Consider the following 18,917-nt stretch of genomic DNA (forward strand, 5'->3'; position numbering starts at 1 on the left):
GAGCTCGAGCTTATATTGACAACCCTACCTTTGAGCCACCGAGAGAGGCTGGAGACTGCCATGTCATGTCTGAATTTATCATCAATATGTAAAAAAATTTGCAAGGAAGTCTTGAACTCAGGATCTATAGCATTTGGATTCAACAATAACTTTCTAAATTTAAGCAATTAGAGAGCTATGAACTCGATTCTTTTATATTAATTTTCGTTAATAACCCCACAATCACGGGGCCGCCTTCTTCTTGGTACTTCTTTAGTTCTTGGCCTACAACTCTCTACAAATTGGTATAAAGCCTATACCATAACTCATCACACCCGGTTAAAATATAAAAAACTAACCACAACCATTGCCTCCAAACCACCCTCTTTCCACTCTCATCTATCCCTTCCCCCACATCTCGGGAATAATGAAGAACACAAGTGAATTGAGTGCATCACTATAAGCTAGGTTCTTCGTCGGCGGAGCGGGCGGTTCTCCGTTTCACTGGGAAGCTGCCGAACGACAATATACTTAAATTTTTCTGCTTGTATTCTTGCTTAGGATTCAAAATTCCTTGTCTTATCGACATTTACCACCCAAGAACTGGGTGGGAGGGAGCCCAATTGGGTCTGGCTCATTGGGTGTAGTCCATTTGGCACAGTGAGCTCTTTGTCTTGAAGTCATCGGCGTAATCATTCGTAGAGTCTGCATCTCTTGCAAACGAGGCGGTGATCCTCGAGAACATGGACTCTCCATACATCGTCCGCAATATCGAGCATGAAGTCAGTCAAGAAACAAGAATTCAACTTGTTCATGGAGTACATGGCAGGCGGCACGCGTGTCGGAGATCGTCGGTAAGTTCAGCCGATCCCTGGACGAGTGGCCGATACGATCATGCACCAGAGAGATCCTCAAAGGGATCGACTAGCTTCATCGCAATGGGCATCACTCACTGTGAAATCAAGTGCAAGAATGTACTTAAAGGTTCGTCCAGCGGCATCAAGTTGACCAACCTCAGGTGCGTCAAAAGTCCAGGATTTGATCATCCAACACATTCTGTGTGTGGGACTCCATTGTGGATGGCACCAGAGGTGCTCAAGAACTAAATGTTTGGATGTTTATCAGATGGCGTAATAACCCCAGCAGCAACACTGCAGTGATGACCTACCAAAATTTCCATGCAATCTTTCTGAAGATGGAAAGGATTTCCTAAGCAAGTGTTTGATTAGAAACCCAAAGGAAAGCTGGGCATGCCGAGAGTTGCTTCATCATCCTTTCATCAAAGGGAGTTTGCAAGAGAATGTGCTTGAAAGATAGAGCTTCATACTAGTCGCCATTGGATTGAGATTGATGGAGTTCAAAAGAGGTAGCAGAGTGAGAGGTTCGATTTTCCTGGCAAAGTTAGGTCAGGTTGAAAGGTTTATGATAGGATGTGAGAAAGATGTTCAGCCAAAGCAAAGGAGTTAAAAATGTTACAGCTTCTAGCCTCCCTAATCATGCTAATGATTCTTTCATTTTCCTCTTCCTTTCTCCTCTATATTAATTAGAACATTGCTAAGACACGTATAAAATTATAATACATATGAAAACTAGGTGTAGCAAGGGGAAAGTTTTAACCATTTTATGATTTATCTTCATTGCATCAGATTCCAACACATTCTCGTAGAGGGGTTCGATTGTAGGAGAGAACTATTTCACTTACAATCAATTTAAAATTTCAGAGTATACAAAGACAAACAGGAATGTGAAATGTTAAAAAAAAAATTGTATAAAATAAAAGGAGAGAATGATAAAAGGAGAGAGGATGACAAAATAGTTATTTCATATTATTATTAAATTATTTTTTTATTAAATTGTATAGAATAAAAGAAGAGAGAATAATAAATTAGTATACCAAAAAAAAAATCTAAATTGTTGTTTAATTACTAGGCTTATTCTAAAAGAAGGTTATTCTTATTCTACATATAAGCAGGGTATAAAAATGCATTATTGTCAATGGTCAGGGTAAAAAAAATTGCTTCAGACTAGGGGGAGAAAAGTAAGGGTGAGCACAGCATTACAGGCTGGTGGCTTTCATCTTGTGAAATATCATCAAGATGACCCAATCAATATTGAACAACAATGGCAGAGCTGTCTGTGTATTGGGTGAGAAACGTGGTGGTAATTGCCCAATAACAAGCTGAAGGGACTAATTTCTTTGAGTATTCCATTACTACAAGAGGCCACTAAATTGGGGTGGTATATGTTGCAGATTCTTCAATTTATTGTAGACAATGTTTCTAAAAAATCGATCTCGTTATATTAGATGCATCAAAAAGATGCTGATGTACAAGGCAGTTGTATATACCTTGAATTACATCGTATCGGCCTATCAGGGGCTACCGCTTACTTTACACTTCTATTGGAAGACTTGCCCATCTATTCCATATCTTTCACAGCATCCTGCAGAGAAAAGAGAAAGAATGGCGTTATCCTTATCAGTTTACTAATTTTCGAGAAATGGTAGTAATGAAGAGCAGAGGACATAGTGTAGATCTTTAGAGATTTCCAGATCATTCTAAAATTTTCTCAATCCTGGTACTGTTTTGAATTTTGCCTTATAAAAACCAACAAGTATATTATGTTGATAGCAAAATTTACACTTCCCTACTAAAATGCTTTGAAAATCCTAATGCTGAATTTTTCTTTAAAAAGATATTCCACGACAGAACCAGGTAATTTTCCACCTCATGCTTTGGCACAAGAGCAACCCATACTTAACTACCCTACGCATCACATTAGCAGCCTCTTTGAACTTGCATGCAGGGTATCGAAATAACAGTAGTGAGTGGAGATCCAGTACCTTCGCAAGCCGAGTAACATAAGCTGCAGCAATGGCTGTAAACAATAGGCCTAGGCCAAGAGTCAGTAATTGACCATTTCCTCCTGTTAAGCCCACCTCTGACTCTTCTTGCTGCAAAGAGAGAAGCAAATTTGTGATTCAGTTCCATTTCACCCTTCGAGAGTATTAATAGGGCATAATGTCCCAAAAAAAAACAAAATGAACCTTAACCATGAACAGAATAGATTGCTTGACCAGATTTAATATCCTTGCATGCTATTGAGCATCACAAAAACATCTACCTAGGATCAACATATAAACCCTGCAAGTATGTAATTTTAATCCTACATGCTCAATTATTGTTAGCATGTAACTAGAAAGTGAAACAGAAGATCTATAATTACCTCTATAAGTGAAGAATGATGTTCTATTAAACTGGAAATGAACAAATTAACCTTATCATACAGGCCAGAAATGTTATTATAGACGAAAGACTTACAATGATGGCTCGCCCAAATGCACCAGCACTAACATAAGCCCATGTCCCAGGAAGCATCCCCAACCAACTACACACACCAAGTCAACAATCAACATTATTTTCCAAGTTGATGAAAAGAGGAACAGATTTGAGTAGAGAAAATCCAAGTTCCTACATCACAAGTATAAGAATGGTGCACATCATGAAGGTGGATTTGCAAGAAAGGTTGATTCAGTCATTCAAATGAACATCATGAACGTAATGAAAAGGCAAGGTGCACTTTTAATAGTAAATAGAGGACAATTCACAACAAATTTCTCTTCGACAAGAGAAAAGAAACATGGAGATTATGCTTGTAGACTTGCAGTACATTATTTTTCAGTTACAATTTGATTGTTTCATATCATTGATACCAAACAACTACTGGTCATGCGAATCAGCACGCCCTCGGCATGGCTCGGCGTGCCACTAGCACATATTTTTAACATATTTTCAATAAAAAAATTTAGGACATTTAAAAATGTTTTTGGATCTTTGGCATATCAATATTGGTTTTTAGTTTAAATATATATGCTATACCTACATTATAGTATTTTATTTTTAGATTACTTTTGTAAATGACCTATTTTATTAAATATAAAATAATAATCAAATATAAATGTTATTCAACACATCATATGATTAAATATATTTACTAAAATTAATATTAATTTTTGATTGAATACTCCATAATATAATTAAACACATATTAACATTCAATACATAATACTAATTGATAATAGTTTAATAAATAATATCTAATTAAATGTAGAATGACAAGAAGGATCTAAGACTACGTATAATGATGATTTATGAAAATAAAAAATAAAAAGTTATAGTCATATGACTCATATTGTGCCATTATCTAAAGAACTAGTGACACATATACATAAATATGCATGCCCATTCAGATGTGACACCTACTGTTGCTCTCCCATTAATTTTGCAGATTTGTGGCACAAAATCATAGTGAGACACTGAGACCTAACATAAATTACTTCCTAACTGGACAGTGCTTCGAAAATGTAAATGAAATAAGAGCTTCAATCACAAATAAAAACTTAGCTTACAAAGAATGTTTTTTCAAACTAAGAAATTTCCTTTAGATAAGCATCTGTTACTACTGTTTCTTTGCAAAGTCAAAAAAGCAAGTGTTCCACGTACAGAACCACTAATGTCAAGGATCTTGCTATATAGAGTTCATTGAATCATTCCATTCTTTGCCGTTTTATCTTAATAATTTTCGCATTCTCTTCATCCTTTTTCAAAATAATTCAGATCTTAATTTTGCATGGTTGGTGCACTCTTTTGCAACTACTGTTCACAAAATTGTAGATAAAATTAGCAATGAAAACAACTTAATGTTACGGTAAAATTAGCAACTAACCTGCCCAAAACATAAGGCACAAACTTCACAGAAGTTAAGCCATATAAGTAGTTTCCAAGAGAAAAGGGCAGTAAGGGACTCAAGCGAAGGAGTGTTACAATCCTGAAACCGTTCTCTCCGATTGCTTTATCAATTGCCAAAAATTTCTTATTTCCTTCGACCAACTTAAGAATACGTTCCCGGGCAAAATACCTAGCAATAAGAAAGGCCACAGTTGCAGCCACCTAGCAAAGTCAACAAATCATAATGAGAACCTGTCAGATCACTCATCTTTTATCACTTATAAATCAAGAAGAATTGCAGACAAAGCAACTTACCGTCCCACTGATAGACACAATGATGGTACCAATGAGACTACCAAATAATAAACCAGCAGACATTGTTAATGGTATTGCGGGAATTGCAAGAATCTGAATCAAAAAAAGTAGTATAACGTCAGATGCTACAGAGTATGGTATGTAAAAATAATTAACAAATGAAATATGTAAAACCTAAGCTTCTCTGCTATATGCACTAATGACAAAGTCATACAAATTAATCTTTTCTGATATCATGAACAAGATTATTCCATACTATCTAACTGACTCTTGGCAATCTTATAATGGTCCAAATAGGAAGCATGGACAAGACAATTATCCATTATTTCACATAATTGTCTTTCCATAAAAGTATCTTGCTTCATCAGTAAGCAACCTAGGAGACATAGTATCACATGAATCGTACAGTCCACAACCCAGCTACAAGTAGCTGATAAGCTAGAGTACAACTTAGATTACATATCTTAGAGAAAAGATTGCCTGTTTCTATAGCTTACCTCTAGTCCAGCATAAACAAGTACAAATAAAGCATATCCAGCTGGTCCATAACCTGATCAAGTAAAACATTACAATTTTCAGAATAGGATGGAAAATTGAATTTCTTTGTCTCCATATGCAAAATTCATCAAGAAGCACATTCGAACCACATAAAAACAGATTCGATCTAACCCACAGCAGTTAGTTTCACAGAACAAAGCATGTTATGCGGAACCATAAACATAACAACGACTAAAGTCCTGGATGATGGTAACAGGTCCTATTTCCAATCATTTTGTTTCTAGGGTACCTTGAATATGGTTTAGGAAGGAAAAGGTGATCATATCAGGAGCAAACATTATGGACAAAAACCAACCCCTGGATTCATGATATTCATTAAGTAAAATGTTTCCTTCTTGTTGCAGAATTGGGCAGAAGTAACAGCCCCCAATTCATTTCCCACACATTATCTCCCTTCAACCTCAAATAGGCTTGCTTGTAGCCTAACAATCCAGAAAAAGTTGGATAAAAATCTGGACTAAATAATGCTCCTTCACAAAATTTGACCAATTCAATATCTGTTTAAACTCATTATACTGCACGCTAATCCAGTAAGTCAGACAATGACGAGCATCTTTCCTTACTCATATACACGGTTCATTCCTAATCTAGGACAGGAAGACATGCCACATTTTGACCAGTCAACCATTCCAGCTTAGTAACTAAGATAACTCTCCATTACAACAACTTAATAGATCGGCCAGTTTTCTCATTAAAGTTCCTCACTACATCAATACTCATTTTTCAGTCTAGGAGATATAGTTTCACAATAAATCATATAGTGCACCGGCCCAGCTGTCAAGAGCTAATAAACTAGAGTTCTACTATCAAAATCAGACTACAATTTAACAGAGACAGAGATTTCAACAGTATCAAACGGAAGCATATTTAGCAAACCTTAACCACTATAATGCCAAAATAATCTCCAATTTCCAAGGCAGCATTTAGAAAGCAGTAGCCTCAGAATTCCGGGGAAAAAGGTGAAAGTCCAGAATGCCAAGAAAAATGTCACATTTCTCCAGTAACCGCATACTAAACTAATAACTCAATCTAAATCATCGAAATTAAGGAGAAACGCAACAGGATTCTCAACAACATCACCAATTCTGACCAAGAAACCCACCCATATTCCGAACTGGGTCCAAAACGAAAACCACCATCTCCTTTGAAAAGCCCAAAAGCGCAATCAAGATGCAAGCTTTGCAACATAATCCATTTCTTACCTTCAATAAACCCCGAGAACTGTGTCAAGAACGCATTAATCTGATCCCTATATACATACCCCACAGCCCCGAACCCCCCAACAAACCCAACCAGCAGCAAACCCGCAAGAACCGTCCCCTTCAACGCAGCGCCACCATCCGCCTCCTTCTCCCCCTCCTCCTCCTCCTCCTCCTCCTCCTCGTTGTTGGATCCGCCGCCGCCTCCTCTGCGCCCATCGAACTTGAGGTTTTGCGGGACATTCGACGCCTTGCGGAGCGTCGCCTTCTTGGTCTCTCGCAGGGAAGAGAGGGTCCGGAAGAAGTGGAGGCGTTTGGGGCGAAAGGCGCAGCAGGAGGACGAGGAGAAGGAGGGGAAGGGGGAGAGGCGGTGGGGTAGGACGAGAGGGGAGGAAGAGGAACAGGAGGACGAGGAGGAGGGAGGAGAGGGGGAGGGGGAGGGGGAGAGAGAGGAGAGGGATGGCCTCATGGAGGAAATTATGCGGGTGGGGCGCAGGGTGGGGTGGAGGGGGAGCGCAGACATGGCAATGCCATGGAGCATAGAGTGGACGGGAAAGGAGAAAAGAGAGAGGGAGAGGTGATAAGGGATAGAGAGAGGGAGAGAGGAGACAGAGGAGTAGAGGAGGAAGTAGAGGGGTATTTGAGATTTTTGGAGATCAAGGTTTGTCCACGTGGGCATCATCTTCGGCAAGTGGGCGGAATATACTGGAGGGTCTTCTTTTTTTTAATTTATTTTTGTGAATATTTTGTTGTTACTTTTTTCTTCCTCCATAGATAATAATACTAACAACTAAAAATAAATGGAACTTGAGCTATGGTTGCAAGGTGAGGAGATTTGGTCATGCAGACTATATGGACTTGCAGAAAGATGACTTGGGAAAGTTTAGAACTTTTTTTACGTTTATCAGTATTACTCACTTCCTTCTTCAGATTCCTAAACGCAAAAACTCATATTATGGCTTCATAAAAAATAAAGAATAAAATCGTTATCATTAGCAAAAGTTACATCCAAAATTGAGGGATGCGTCCCAGGTAGCTCGGGTTCATCGAGATTGATTCTAATTTTCCGGTGCACGCTCTTCAAGATATTTTGGAGTCAGTAAGAGAAATCAACAAGTAGTACTTGTCCATTAACAGCCCTGAGTTGCCATTATGCGGCCTGTTGTTACCCAAAGGAGCTCGTAAGTCATAAAGTATCCTGGAAATTAATGTAATTGCTCTGTACCAACCTTTGCCCTGAACTAGTTATTATATGCTGTGCTAACCTGACAGCAAGCAGTGAATGAAGCCTTTGGATCTCTTTTCAGGTTGTGCTCCACGAGAGTAGCTATTCTTCTCATCAATTTGTGGTGCTTTGTTTCCCCTCTCAATGGGCCGTGACAAGGATCCCTTCCTCATCTCTGGACCACCACTTCCTTCTCTGTGGGGAATCCAACGAGTCTCTTTTTCTATGTAATTGATCATCTCATAAGCTGCTTTGAAATGTGGGAATTTGCATCAAAACCTGGGTCCCTGATACTTGCTAATTCCCTTCTGTCAGTTAATCAAATGCAACCCTGGGAAAATATGCTTACTTGCTACCAGTAGTCTCCACAAGAGCAGAGTCCGTCTCTCATGTGATGGAAGCAATTAACATCTCTCAGTATGATCACCCTTCCATACACCTTCGCCACCAGCTTAATCGCCACGTGGCAGTCCCCGCACACCCTCAGGTTCTTATACACGCGTATCGGCGCTCCACGTGGCGCCTCCAGGAGCCCGAAAGCCACGGCCAACCTCTCGCTGTGGTATGCCAATCCCCTCTCCTTCCCCTCCTCCCCCTCGTCCTGCAGTGCCCAACCGGTGTCCGCCACGTACCCCTCCTCCTCCCTTATCCTCCGCATCATCTCATCCGCCTTCCGGTATATCTCGGCCGCCCGGGGGTGCTCCCGGTCCTCCACGTGGAACACGTGCGTCTCGCCCCCCACCCCGACCCAGCTGCATCCGGGCTCCTTCGTCACGTTTCTCGACTTCATTAACGCCCGGATGCGCGCCACGTCAGCCCATCTCTTGGCCCGCGAGTATAGGTTCGACAGCATCACGTACGGCACGGCGTCGGCGGGGTCCAGCTTGAGGACCATCTCAGCCGCCCGTTCCGCGAGGGATACGTGGCGGTGGATCCGGCAAGCCGCGAGGAGGGCCTTCCAAACCGTCACGTCCGGTTCGGTTTTGCTCCGGTCGAGGAGGCGGACTGCCTCCTCGACCCGGCCGGACCGGCCCAATAGGTCAATCATGCAGGCGTAGTGGTCCGGCCCAGGAGTAATTTTGTACTTTTTCTCCATCGACTCGAAGTGGGCTCGACCGGCTTCGACCAAACCGGCGTGGCTACACGCGAATAATAATCCGATAAAAGTGACGTAGTCCGGTCTAACCCCTGTCCGAGTCATCTCGTCGTAAATGACGAGCGAATCCTTCCCTCGACCGTTCTGGGCGTATCCGACGAGCAGAGCCGTCCACGTGATCGCGCAGCGGTGCACCATCCCATCAAATGCCGTCCGCGCCTCGTCGATCGATCCGGTTTTCGCGTACATGGACACGAGCGAGTTGCCCACCGAGAGGAAAGAGTCGAATCCGAGTCGAACCGCAGCCGAGTGTATCTGCCGGCCGAGTTCCAACGCCGTCGAGCCGGCGCAGGAGCTCAACGCGGCGGCGGTGACGAACTCGTCCGGGTCGACGCGGCTGAGGAGCATCTCGTGGTATAGATTTAGCGCCGAGTCGTGGTTGCCCAGACGGGCGAGTCCGGTGATGAGGGAAGTCCACGTCACTACGTCCTTTCCCTCTATCCGGTCGAATATACCGCGAGCGCAGGTTAAGCTCCCGAGCTTGGCGTACATGTCGACTAAGGCGTTCGCCACGTGGATGTGGGATTCGAGTCCGATCCTTATAACAGAAGCGTGAAGTGACGTCCCGGCGAACGTATCGCCAAGTAAAGCTGACGAATTGAGGACCGGTGGGTACGTGAACTCGTCCAAGTCGAGATCTCTTCTGCGCATTTCGACGAACAGTTCGAGGGCGTCCGAGTAGAAGCCACCGCGAGAGCAGCGGGCTATGAGGGAATTCCAGCTGACGGAGTCGTCCGAACCGGCTGACTTAAGGACGCGCTTCGCGGCGGTGAGATCGGAGCACCGGGCATAGAAGCCGATAAGGGAGCTTCGAACGAAAGGGTTGAAATCGAACCCAGTCCGAACCACAAGGGAATGGATCTGGAGAGCGAACCTCGTCGAGAATTCTGAGCCATCGCAGATGGAGAGGATAGTTGGGAGGACGAAGTGATCAGGGATGATATCGTTGGATCGCATGAGACGGAGGTTTTCGAAGGCGGAGGATAGGGATGAGGCAGCGCGGTGGCGCATTTCGTCGAACGAGTGGTGGGCATCTAAGTGGGTTTTTAAAGGAAGCGCGGGTATTTCACATGGGTTTTACTTCACGGGCTTAATAAGAAGTCGGATTCGGTCTGGACCCGCATAAGATCAGTCTTTCGGGTATTCATATTTAAGAACCGAACCCGGCCAAAAGCGGCTCAGGATATTTGAAAAATAAAATTAAAATAACATAATTATCATTATATACTCTTTAAAAATATAATAATTGTCATAGAAAACATAGTGCTCATTGCAAAATGACATTATGTTAGTTTAGTCTAACTAATCACAATCAAAATTAAATATAGATAAATAAACTATTTTGCCATTGTATAAATTGTTCAATATAAATTAAAAGATATCCAATATTATAGTACAATAAGAAATATCTTCCATTATATGATATGAAAATAGTTGATAAAATAGTTTACACTATAAACTTTAAAAAAGAAAAGTATCTTTCTCATTTGTATGTGTTTATTAACTTTAATCTTCTAGAATACTACATTAAAGCAAAGGTTTTAATAATTATTATATATTTTAATATTAACAATTAAAATATTTTTGAAAGGTTTTAGTGGCAATTATGTATAGAAAACCCTAAATAAAAAAGTTTAAGACATGGACACAATCATATGTGCCCTTCTCCCATTGGTTATCCAATTGTCTATCAAATTTTCTTCTCAGTAAATAACAATAAACTTAATATTAAAATATAAAAGGTTGTAATAAAATAAAACTAAATAAACTATGTTATAGTAAACTTGTGATATATTAATTTATTATTTTCTCTCCTCTTATTCTATATAACTTTTAATCATAATTTAAAATTAATATTTTATTCATAAATTAAACACACCTAATTACTACTACTATATTTACTTTCATCATTTTATTTAAAATGCCATTAATTTTCAATAAAATTTTCTTATTCTTCATTAATTTAGTATCAACTCTATGTCTTGTCACCAGGAACAATTTATTCACCATGCTATGAGACAACATAATTTAGCTGGGTTGGGTGGCCAATATTATATCCACAACGAAAAATATCTTTGGGGCAAATATAATTGACAAATAATTTACATTCTAGTAGATAATATTTGAGTGATTTATTTATACTTGTTAACTTCAATAATAATCTACTACTAATATTTTATTAAAATATAACTATAATGTGAAACACCTGTACATGACCAGATAATTCTATCTAGAAGTTAGTTTGCATGGGACTATATCTTTTCTATTGGATTTCCTCCTTTGATGGTTTCAAGTTTCCACACTTCCCACCTATTCTTTTAACAGAGTCCTATACGAAACCTTCACTTTGATAATATAAATTTGATCCCTAGCAAGCAAGCTACAAAATACTATGGGCCATTCAAAGTGGAGCACATTGAGTGGTTCATGCCATATGGGTAGTATGCACTATTATTCATATAGTAATTTTATAGCTATGCAAAGTTATCTTGATATGCTTAAAGTTGCAAGGATTAGTTCCATAAAATATATACTAATCTAGAACATTTTAGATGTGGGAGAATAGTATTTTCTTTTAGTGGAATTTGACTTGCATTATATTTGTTTCTGGGTTTGAAACCTTGGCTATAATCCCAAGCATGGGGTTATGTTTGTCTTGTTAATTAGTGTATTGAAAAAGAGAAAAGGTTAAATAAATGCCCATTTAATGGATGTACAAATGTTTGGTCTAGTTCTTCTCAAAAAGTTATTTACATTAATAGCTCACGTTCCAAACTTAAATGCCTAAAATAATGTAAATAATAATTATCTGTTCACCTTCTTAACTATCACTCTTTTTTATAATGACCTTTTATATTTTTTTAACTCTCTAAAAGAAGAGATTAAATAAAGTATTTTTGATAGTTTAAAGGAGTCATGTGAAAATTAATTTATCCCTTATAAGCCTAAGAGAAAAGGATTGAATTGTATGAGAATTTTACTTGCATATAAAGCATTAATCTTGTTAATATTTAAGTTGTTCTAATAATTTAGTTAAAGTTCTTACATTATTTATTGAGCAGTTTAACACTAATTCTCTTAACGGTCGAAGCTCTTAAAATTATATTTAGAATAATTATTCTTATTTATTATTCTTAAAATTATACTTTAAATATTGGGCGAAAAAATATTATATTTGGTTGTAAAATAGAAAAGTAATATATTAATTATCCTTGATGTGATTAATAAAAAGTAAAAATTATTCAAATTAACAAGTTTCAATTTCTTATATCTAAAAATTATAATAAAAAGATTAGATAATTCTAAAAAAAATTAAGAGATACTTTTTCTACTATTAAAGCGACCGTAAGATTGATTTCAATCTCAAATAATTATTATGAATTAAACGGGTGCTTATGCCGCCGGAGAAAACAGAGGGCGACGTGGACGACAGCGTATCTAGCAACCGAGATATTTGTTGTGAGATAGGAGGGGGGGAAAATAACGTCCATATCGTTCACTAAATTCTTATTTAGCGGCTCGTGTATGAACTACTACGTCAGTGCCGTCTTGGTGTCGCACTCTTCCATGATACAATCCTCACCTTGGAAATATTCCACTAGAACGAGGGAAATTAGCATTTGTTGCAGATTAATGTGACAGTTGACAATTTGGGCACAATTAGTCTAATGATTGATGCGAAGAAAATAGTATCATCTTAATATTAGAGCTAATATGTATCTAAATCTAGTAATTATGGATATGCTCTTTGACATTTATATTTCTGTAGCTAATGATTAAAATATGATTTATGTAACAGTGGAAAAGTAGGAACACTTTAGTTGATACGTGTACATAATACATATAAATTCTTTTTATCTTTTTTTTATTTGGGAAAAAAAAGGTATTTAATCTCTTTTAGAACTTTTCTGATTTATTTATATATATATATAATAACGGGTTTAAGAGATAGAAGATGTTGAAAAATATGTGTGTGTAAAAAAAGAAATTATTCATTTTAGGTAAATGAGTAATTAATTTTTGAGGTTTTAAGTGTGAAGAACCCTATTTCTCAAAAGGTTTTCCTCCTAATTATTCCTCTGGCCGCTCGCCCCACCCTCCCCAACTCCCAACTCCCAGCTGCCACCCCCTATCGCCACCAGTAAAAATCTCTCCTTTTTCGCATCTCGAAAATGCACGAAAGATAAACGACAGAAACAAACCCCAAAGTTCTCATCTTTACCATCTTGTCGTGCCCACTCTTTCCCTTTCGTCGCCTCTTTGGCCAGTTTCCTCTCTCTTGGATTCTCTTCCTTTCTAGTCTTTGGCGACTTGGGTTCTTTGTTTTTGTTGCCGTAAATGGAAGAACCCTCCGGCTTCCTCGACTGGGAGCTCCTCCCCAGCTCCGAGGCCGACGAGAAATTGAACGCTTTTGGGGCTATCGTGGAGAACGAGTCCGAGGATGATGGAGCCATCAAGTTGGATTACTTCGCGCTGGATTCCGAGAAGAAGTACCCGGAAAAAGCCACCTTTCCGATGAATAGCGAGGAGGGGGAGGAAGAAGAAGAAGGTCTCTGCGCGAATAACCCGAGTTGGGTCGATCCTGAATCGTACCCAATAAAAGGGGAATTGGGTTTTTCTGGGATCGATTTTCCTAACAAGGATTCGGTTCGGTTGGACGAGTCATTGGACGAGCAGAGATCACTGTTAAATAGCGAAAGGAGAGAGCTTTCGAACGGAGGGGACCTTGATGAGGAGAAGAAAGATGTGGGTTTGGAAGAGATTGCGGAAATTGAAGAAGACAAGGTGGCAGAAAAGATGTCTGGTGAAATTGGTGACGATAAGATTGGTCTGAATGAGACGGTGAACCAGACAACCAGCGAACTGAGCTCAAGAGATTCTGTGGTGGAAATGGGTAATAAGGAAATTAGTCCTCTTGGCAGTGAGAAGAAGAAAGAGAAAGTTTGGTGGAAGTTGCCTTTGGAGGTCTTAAATTTCTGCCTTTTTAGGATGAAGCCTGTTTGGTCGATTTCCATAGCTGCGGCAATGATAGGGTTTGCAATGCTAGTGAAGAGATTGTATAAGATGAAGCAGAAGAGCAGAAGCATTCCACCTCTTAAGATCAGTCTGGATGAGAAGGTGAGAAATTTTAACGATCACATTGGTTATTGGTTAACATTAACTCCACAGTTTTGGTTACTTGAGATGGTTGAATATGAAATCTAACCGAGAATGCTTTTTCCTTAATTACTTTGATTTGGCCTCTTGAATTAAATTTTTATTGTTTAATTGGATAAACCTCAGTTTGAATAGCTGTGGTTTTGACCCCGCAAATTAAATCTAACAGAACCATCGTTGCAGCATGAACCATGGCTAATAAAGAGGTAGGCAGTGGCGCTATTAATGGACAGCCATGATTGCATAGATTTTGAGTTCTTTGCATGGATTTCTCATTTGGAGTTGTCTTTTCTAGAACTTGTTTTGGGGCTTATGTTCCAACATGCACCAAGCATATGGTTGTTGGAAGCGCAGAGTTGAGAGTTGGTGCATATCAAGCATCTTATAGAATTGACCTGGAATTAGTCCATAACTAAGGCAAGATAAAATTTCATTATATACATCCATAAGCACAATCTATACGCCTATGCATTATGTAAATTGTTGTATCTGGCTCAACTATGGTAAGAGAAAGTTATGTTAGGTGTCAATCATCAATATCATTAGTATGTCCATCAATCTAGTGGGCAGAAAGTATCTCAGAGCCTGAAGTAATCAAGGATAACATAGCAATCATTAGATCAAGTTGATTCGATAAAGCTAGGGTTATGTTATCATTTGGTGAAGTCCAAAATTTGCTATAAATTCTTTCTAAGATGAGCTCACTTTGTTATTCTTCCTACCTTAGCAATAACATGCGCATATATGACAATCGTCTCACCAACAGTTCAGTATAAGGTGAGTGTGACCCTTGTTCAGAAAATACAACGAATTTTATGCATGTCACTGGGTGCTAATCCTGCAAAGGAATTCTAAAGCAACTTGTGCTGGTCTAATGGATTTAAGAGAAAAATCAAGGATAGGGATGCTGATGAACTTTTAGATAGAATAAATTCAGCTACTCTCTTTTTTTGTACCTTACGTACATCAATGAGATATTCTCTAGTTTCAACTATCTAAATAAACATAAATCTTTCTCTCTTTTGTCTTCCTGATGGCAAACTCCAACCACCTTATAGCAACAGCACTGGTTCAATCAAGTTATGTTGGAACTAGAAGCTGAGGGTGTAATTGAGTTTGTATGTTCAGGTGCAGCAAAGCTTCTATAGAGTTACTATTTCTCCTCATGCTTCTGATATTTGATAAGACTAATCAGTGGATAATGGACTTAAGGAAATCTCATAATAAATGTATCAGGTTAGATGATATAATATATTTAGCCTTCCATATTACATTTGTTGAATGTGTATTCAGTTAGTAATATATACCATTTTAAATCATTTCATGTTTGGTGTTTTGGACTACTTTGTGTATATCACATGTTTGAGCTGAAGTATATTAAAAGAGTAAGAAAGTAGCCAATCAATGGAGAAGATAATAAAGCTTCTTTCTTCGTCTTGTCAGGTTTCATATATAGTATATGATTAAATACAAGATTAAACTAGCTTAGAGTAAATTGCCTATAAAAGACTGTAGCTATCGACAGATTGATCCATAGTTGTGACATTTGTTGTGAAAATTTCCAAATACTTTACTATCATATTAGTGAGATTTTATCCTCTCCCAATACATTCCCCTCAATTGTGTTTCTTGTTGTGAGTTGAAAATGTGAGATTTATTCCCATTCATATATATACATACATATGTGTGTGTGATGTATGTTTTGGGACTTTGGAAATGCCTTGCGATGCAATGCTAGTTTTCGGAGGTCCCTTAGGTCAAAGGACATGGCTCCTGACTTAAATCATTTTCAAAGGAATCTCTTAATAATTTTGGACTCAAAATTCAGACTATCTGGTATCTTCATTTTGGAGGAATTGAGAATGTCTAAGAATAACTCATGGTCTCGTGGACCAGGGGGGACATGCCTATAAACTATACTGAACGAGTTAGAACCCATGTGTTGGGTTAATTACTTCATCTTCAAGATTGCAATATCTTATGGTTCATATGATGGCATCCTCTGATTAATTTGTCCTGTTTATCTTTTTAAAGTTTCTCTGTTTCTTTATTTATCTGTTCATATAAATTTAGGGACGTAATGACTAATGAGCTATCTGAGTCTTAATTTTGTTCCTTAAGTTGAATATCAGGAGTCACTTGTATGATAACAAAGCAAACAAAATTTAAAGATCAAATCAGCTGTTTATATTCTAGATTTGTGGGATGTGGTTGGTGTGTTCAATGATCTACCATTAGTTTGGAAGTACTAATGTCAGCACTCATATCAACATAACTTGTTGCTTTACAGCATAATGCCTCAAGAGAAGACGATCAACAATTGCTTGTAATAGAGGCTTTTGTTTCTTGAACATCTTTGTTTCTCTGATATGTTGTGTTCTACAGAAGGAATCCCAGTTCAAGGCCCGTGCTGCACGCCTGAATGAAGCCTTCTCTGTGGTGAGGCGAGTTCCGATCCTAAGGGCATCACTCTCTGCTAGTGTTCTGACTCCATGGCCTGCGGTAGGGATCAACTCGGGGTTTCCAATGAGTTGATCAAATTCGGACAGCTAATCGTGAAGAAGACGTGCTTCCAAAATCTCTACAACTATAGTTGTGGCAATTCGCTTCTTGTTTCTTTGCTTTCTGTTTGTTTTCGAATCTTGTATAGTTTCTCCTTGTCTTTGTTCGGTATCAGCATTCAGATGGTTGTTGGATTGCTGGCTTTATGTCTACTACAAAGTCTACAATAGCATTATGTTGTTATTGAAATTTGGGAAGGGGATCATTCTGTGTGACTGCTTCTGCCCATGAAAAGGAGACAATAAAAATCTGCTTTAGAAATGAGATTATATATACATTGGACTAACTTTCTACCTCATAATATGCCGTGCAAGTTGCTAGATCAAGAGAGTGAAGTTTCGCTTAGAAGAAGGTGATCTTATCGGCCGGCAAACCGGTGGCTAAGCACAAAAGGCTCTGATGGGGTGGATTGAGCTTCTTACCCTCTTTAAAAAAAGGTGATCTATAATTCCATCACCGTGGTCGTGCCGGAGTGGTTATCGGGCATGACTAGAAATCATGTGGGCTTTGCCCGCGCAGGTTCGAATCCTGCCGACCACGTTTTTCTTGTTCTTGATACGACTTCTTTCCGACCTTTGGTCTTCTGGAATAATGAGATCTCGTATCTAGTTTGGTATTTTCTTCCGCTTGGCTATTCATATTCATTATTTGAATAATCGATCACATCATTTTATTTTTTCTTATATCTTCTAAGAACTTTTCTGTCACGCAGACCGAAATTTCTCCCCTTTTTCTTATTTAAGATCTTTCATGACCGCTTCATAACTATTCTCTATCTGCTTTTAATACTTGCTTGTCTAACATTGATATATATATATATATATATATATATATATATATATAAAAGTTAAGCTTTCACAAGGAGGCCAAAGAGGAGGCTGCCCTGCTTCTCATCTCTAAAATTTAATGAATTATTCTCACTTTCCTAAAATCAAGTGTAAAATGGGGCTAAAGAATTAATTATGCGGGAAATAATCCATAATTGGTTTTAGGGAATTGGGATTCTTAGTTTCTCCTAAGAAGGACTTCCTCTGGAATGAAAAGTCCTACTGTTTCTCTCCTGCCAAAGTTTCCACTAAACTTGGCTAGGAGCATGTCTAATCTCTCTTTTTTTTTAATTAGATAATACTTAATTATTATTATTACTATTTTACATCTAATAATAATATTAATTTTATGTTAAATCAAATATAATTATTATTTTTTATGTCAATTAAATAGTAAAATGACTTATATTAATATTAGCTCTCATTTTCTAATATTATTTTATTTTACAGGTGAACAGTTCTTTAATTTTGACCTAACTTAGGGGTAATTTAGGTAATTTAAATTTAACCTCCCCCATACCCCACCCCAACCCACCACAAAAAAAGTTAATTGCGGAATATACCTAATAACAATTAATTAATAATTAATATGTCGTGATATTATTATTTTTAAAATAAAATAGCAAATTACATAATTGTCCTCAAATAACTTTACCTTTCTTCTCTCTCCACTAGTCTTCTATGTTTGTAGACGTCGGTCGATGATGATGACATGAGTGAGAGGGTGACGTCAACATCGACAGTGCGTAAGTAGGAAGGCAGTGGCAATTGTGGTGACATGCTTTATTCGCTAGTGGTGATCTAGTTCAATGACAACGACAGGTCGAAGGACAATAATGACCTCTGCACCATTATCGTCCTATGTGTCTGTGCCATTGCGATTGGGCAAGTGGACGCCCTAATTGAGCTTGGACATTGCCTCTAGGGCAGCTATAGCATACAACACAATGTCGTCGACGGTCGATGCCTCCTTATTCACACCAATGTTGGTGAGCTCGTTATCGCCGCCTCCCTATCTCATATAATGCGCTCACCATGCTACTTCCTCCTCGACGATTTTGGGTACTATGTGGTGGCGGAATGAATACTGCAAACCAATTCTTCAAGTCGAGATGAGAGAAGAGGAGAGGGAGGCATGGATCTCGAGGAATAGAATTAATGTAATTTTTTTTTGGGGCGCAAAATAAAATTAATTTATTTCCCTCCAAACGA

The 18,917-nt window shown here is 38.6% G+C and overlaps 3 protein-coding genes and 1 non-coding gene across 5 annotated transcripts; 2 read left to right on the plus strand and 2 right to left on the minus strand.

Moving 5' to 3' along the window:
* Positions 1 to 234: 234 nt before the first annotated feature.
* On the minus strand, positions 235 to 7,379 carry LOC140768481 (uncharacterized). 2 transcript variants are annotated; one of them, XR_012105766.1, is made up of 8 exons: positions 6,782 to 7,379; positions 5,519 to 5,571; positions 5,022 to 5,114; positions 4,705 to 4,928; positions 3,300 to 3,366; positions 2,822 to 2,932; positions 2,327 to 2,421; positions 235 to 1,371 (listed from the first exon to the last, which is right to left on the minus strand). XR_012105766.1 is itself a non-coding variant. In XM_073108764.1 (7 exons), the coding sequence occupies exons 1-7, from the start codon at positions 7,317 to 7,319 to the stop codon at positions 2,398 to 2,400; spliced, it is 1,110 nt and encodes a 369-aa protein (XP_072964865.1). In that variant the 5' UTR covers positions 7,320 to 7,378; the 3' UTR covers positions 2,138 to 2,397. The 2 variants fall into 2 exon arrangements, 1 of the variants encoding a protein (XP_072964865.1); XM_073108764.1 differs by lacking the exon at positions 235 to 1,371 and having other exon boundaries at positions 2,138 to 2,421; positions 6,782 to 7,378.
* Positions 7,380 to 7,469: 90 nt separating this feature from the next.
* Positions 7,470 to 10,258, minus strand: LOC140768480 (pentatricopeptide repeat-containing protein At3g12770-like). The gene is made up of 2 exons (XM_073108763.1): positions 8,044 to 10,258; positions 7,470 to 7,937 (listed from the first exon to the last, which is right to left on the minus strand). The coding sequence occupies exon 1, from the start codon at positions 10,168 to 10,170 to the stop codon at positions 8,356 to 8,358; it is 1,815 nt and encodes a 604-aa protein (XP_072964864.1). The 5' UTR covers positions 10,171 to 10,258; the 3' UTR covers positions 7,470 to 7,937; positions 8,044 to 8,355.
* Positions 10,259 to 13,247: 2,989 nt separating this feature from the next.
* LOC140768653 (uncharacterized) lies at positions 13,248 to 17,067 on the plus strand. The gene is made up of 2 exons (XM_073109007.1): positions 13,248 to 14,277; positions 16,702 to 17,067. The coding sequence occupies exons 1-2, from the start codon at positions 13,498 to 13,500 to the stop codon at positions 16,849 to 16,851; spliced, it is 930 nt and encodes a 309-aa protein (XP_072965108.1). The 5' UTR covers positions 13,248 to 13,497; the 3' UTR covers positions 16,852 to 17,067.
* A 269-nt stretch (positions 17,068 to 17,336) lies between these two features.
* On the plus strand, positions 17,337 to 17,418 carry TRNAS-AGA (transfer RNA serine (anticodon AGA)). The gene has a single exon. It is a non-coding gene; the product is annotated as a tRNA-Ser (tRNA).
* The last annotated feature ends 1,499 nt before the right edge of the window (positions 17,419 to 18,917 follow it).

This window comes from Typha angustifolia, chromosome 10, assembly GCF_048772165.1.
Source record: "Typha angustifolia cultivar Huaian chromosome 10, ASM4877216v1, whole genome shotgun sequence".
NCBI lineage: Eukaryota > Viridiplantae > Streptophyta > Magnoliopsida > Poales > Typhaceae > Typha > Typha angustifolia.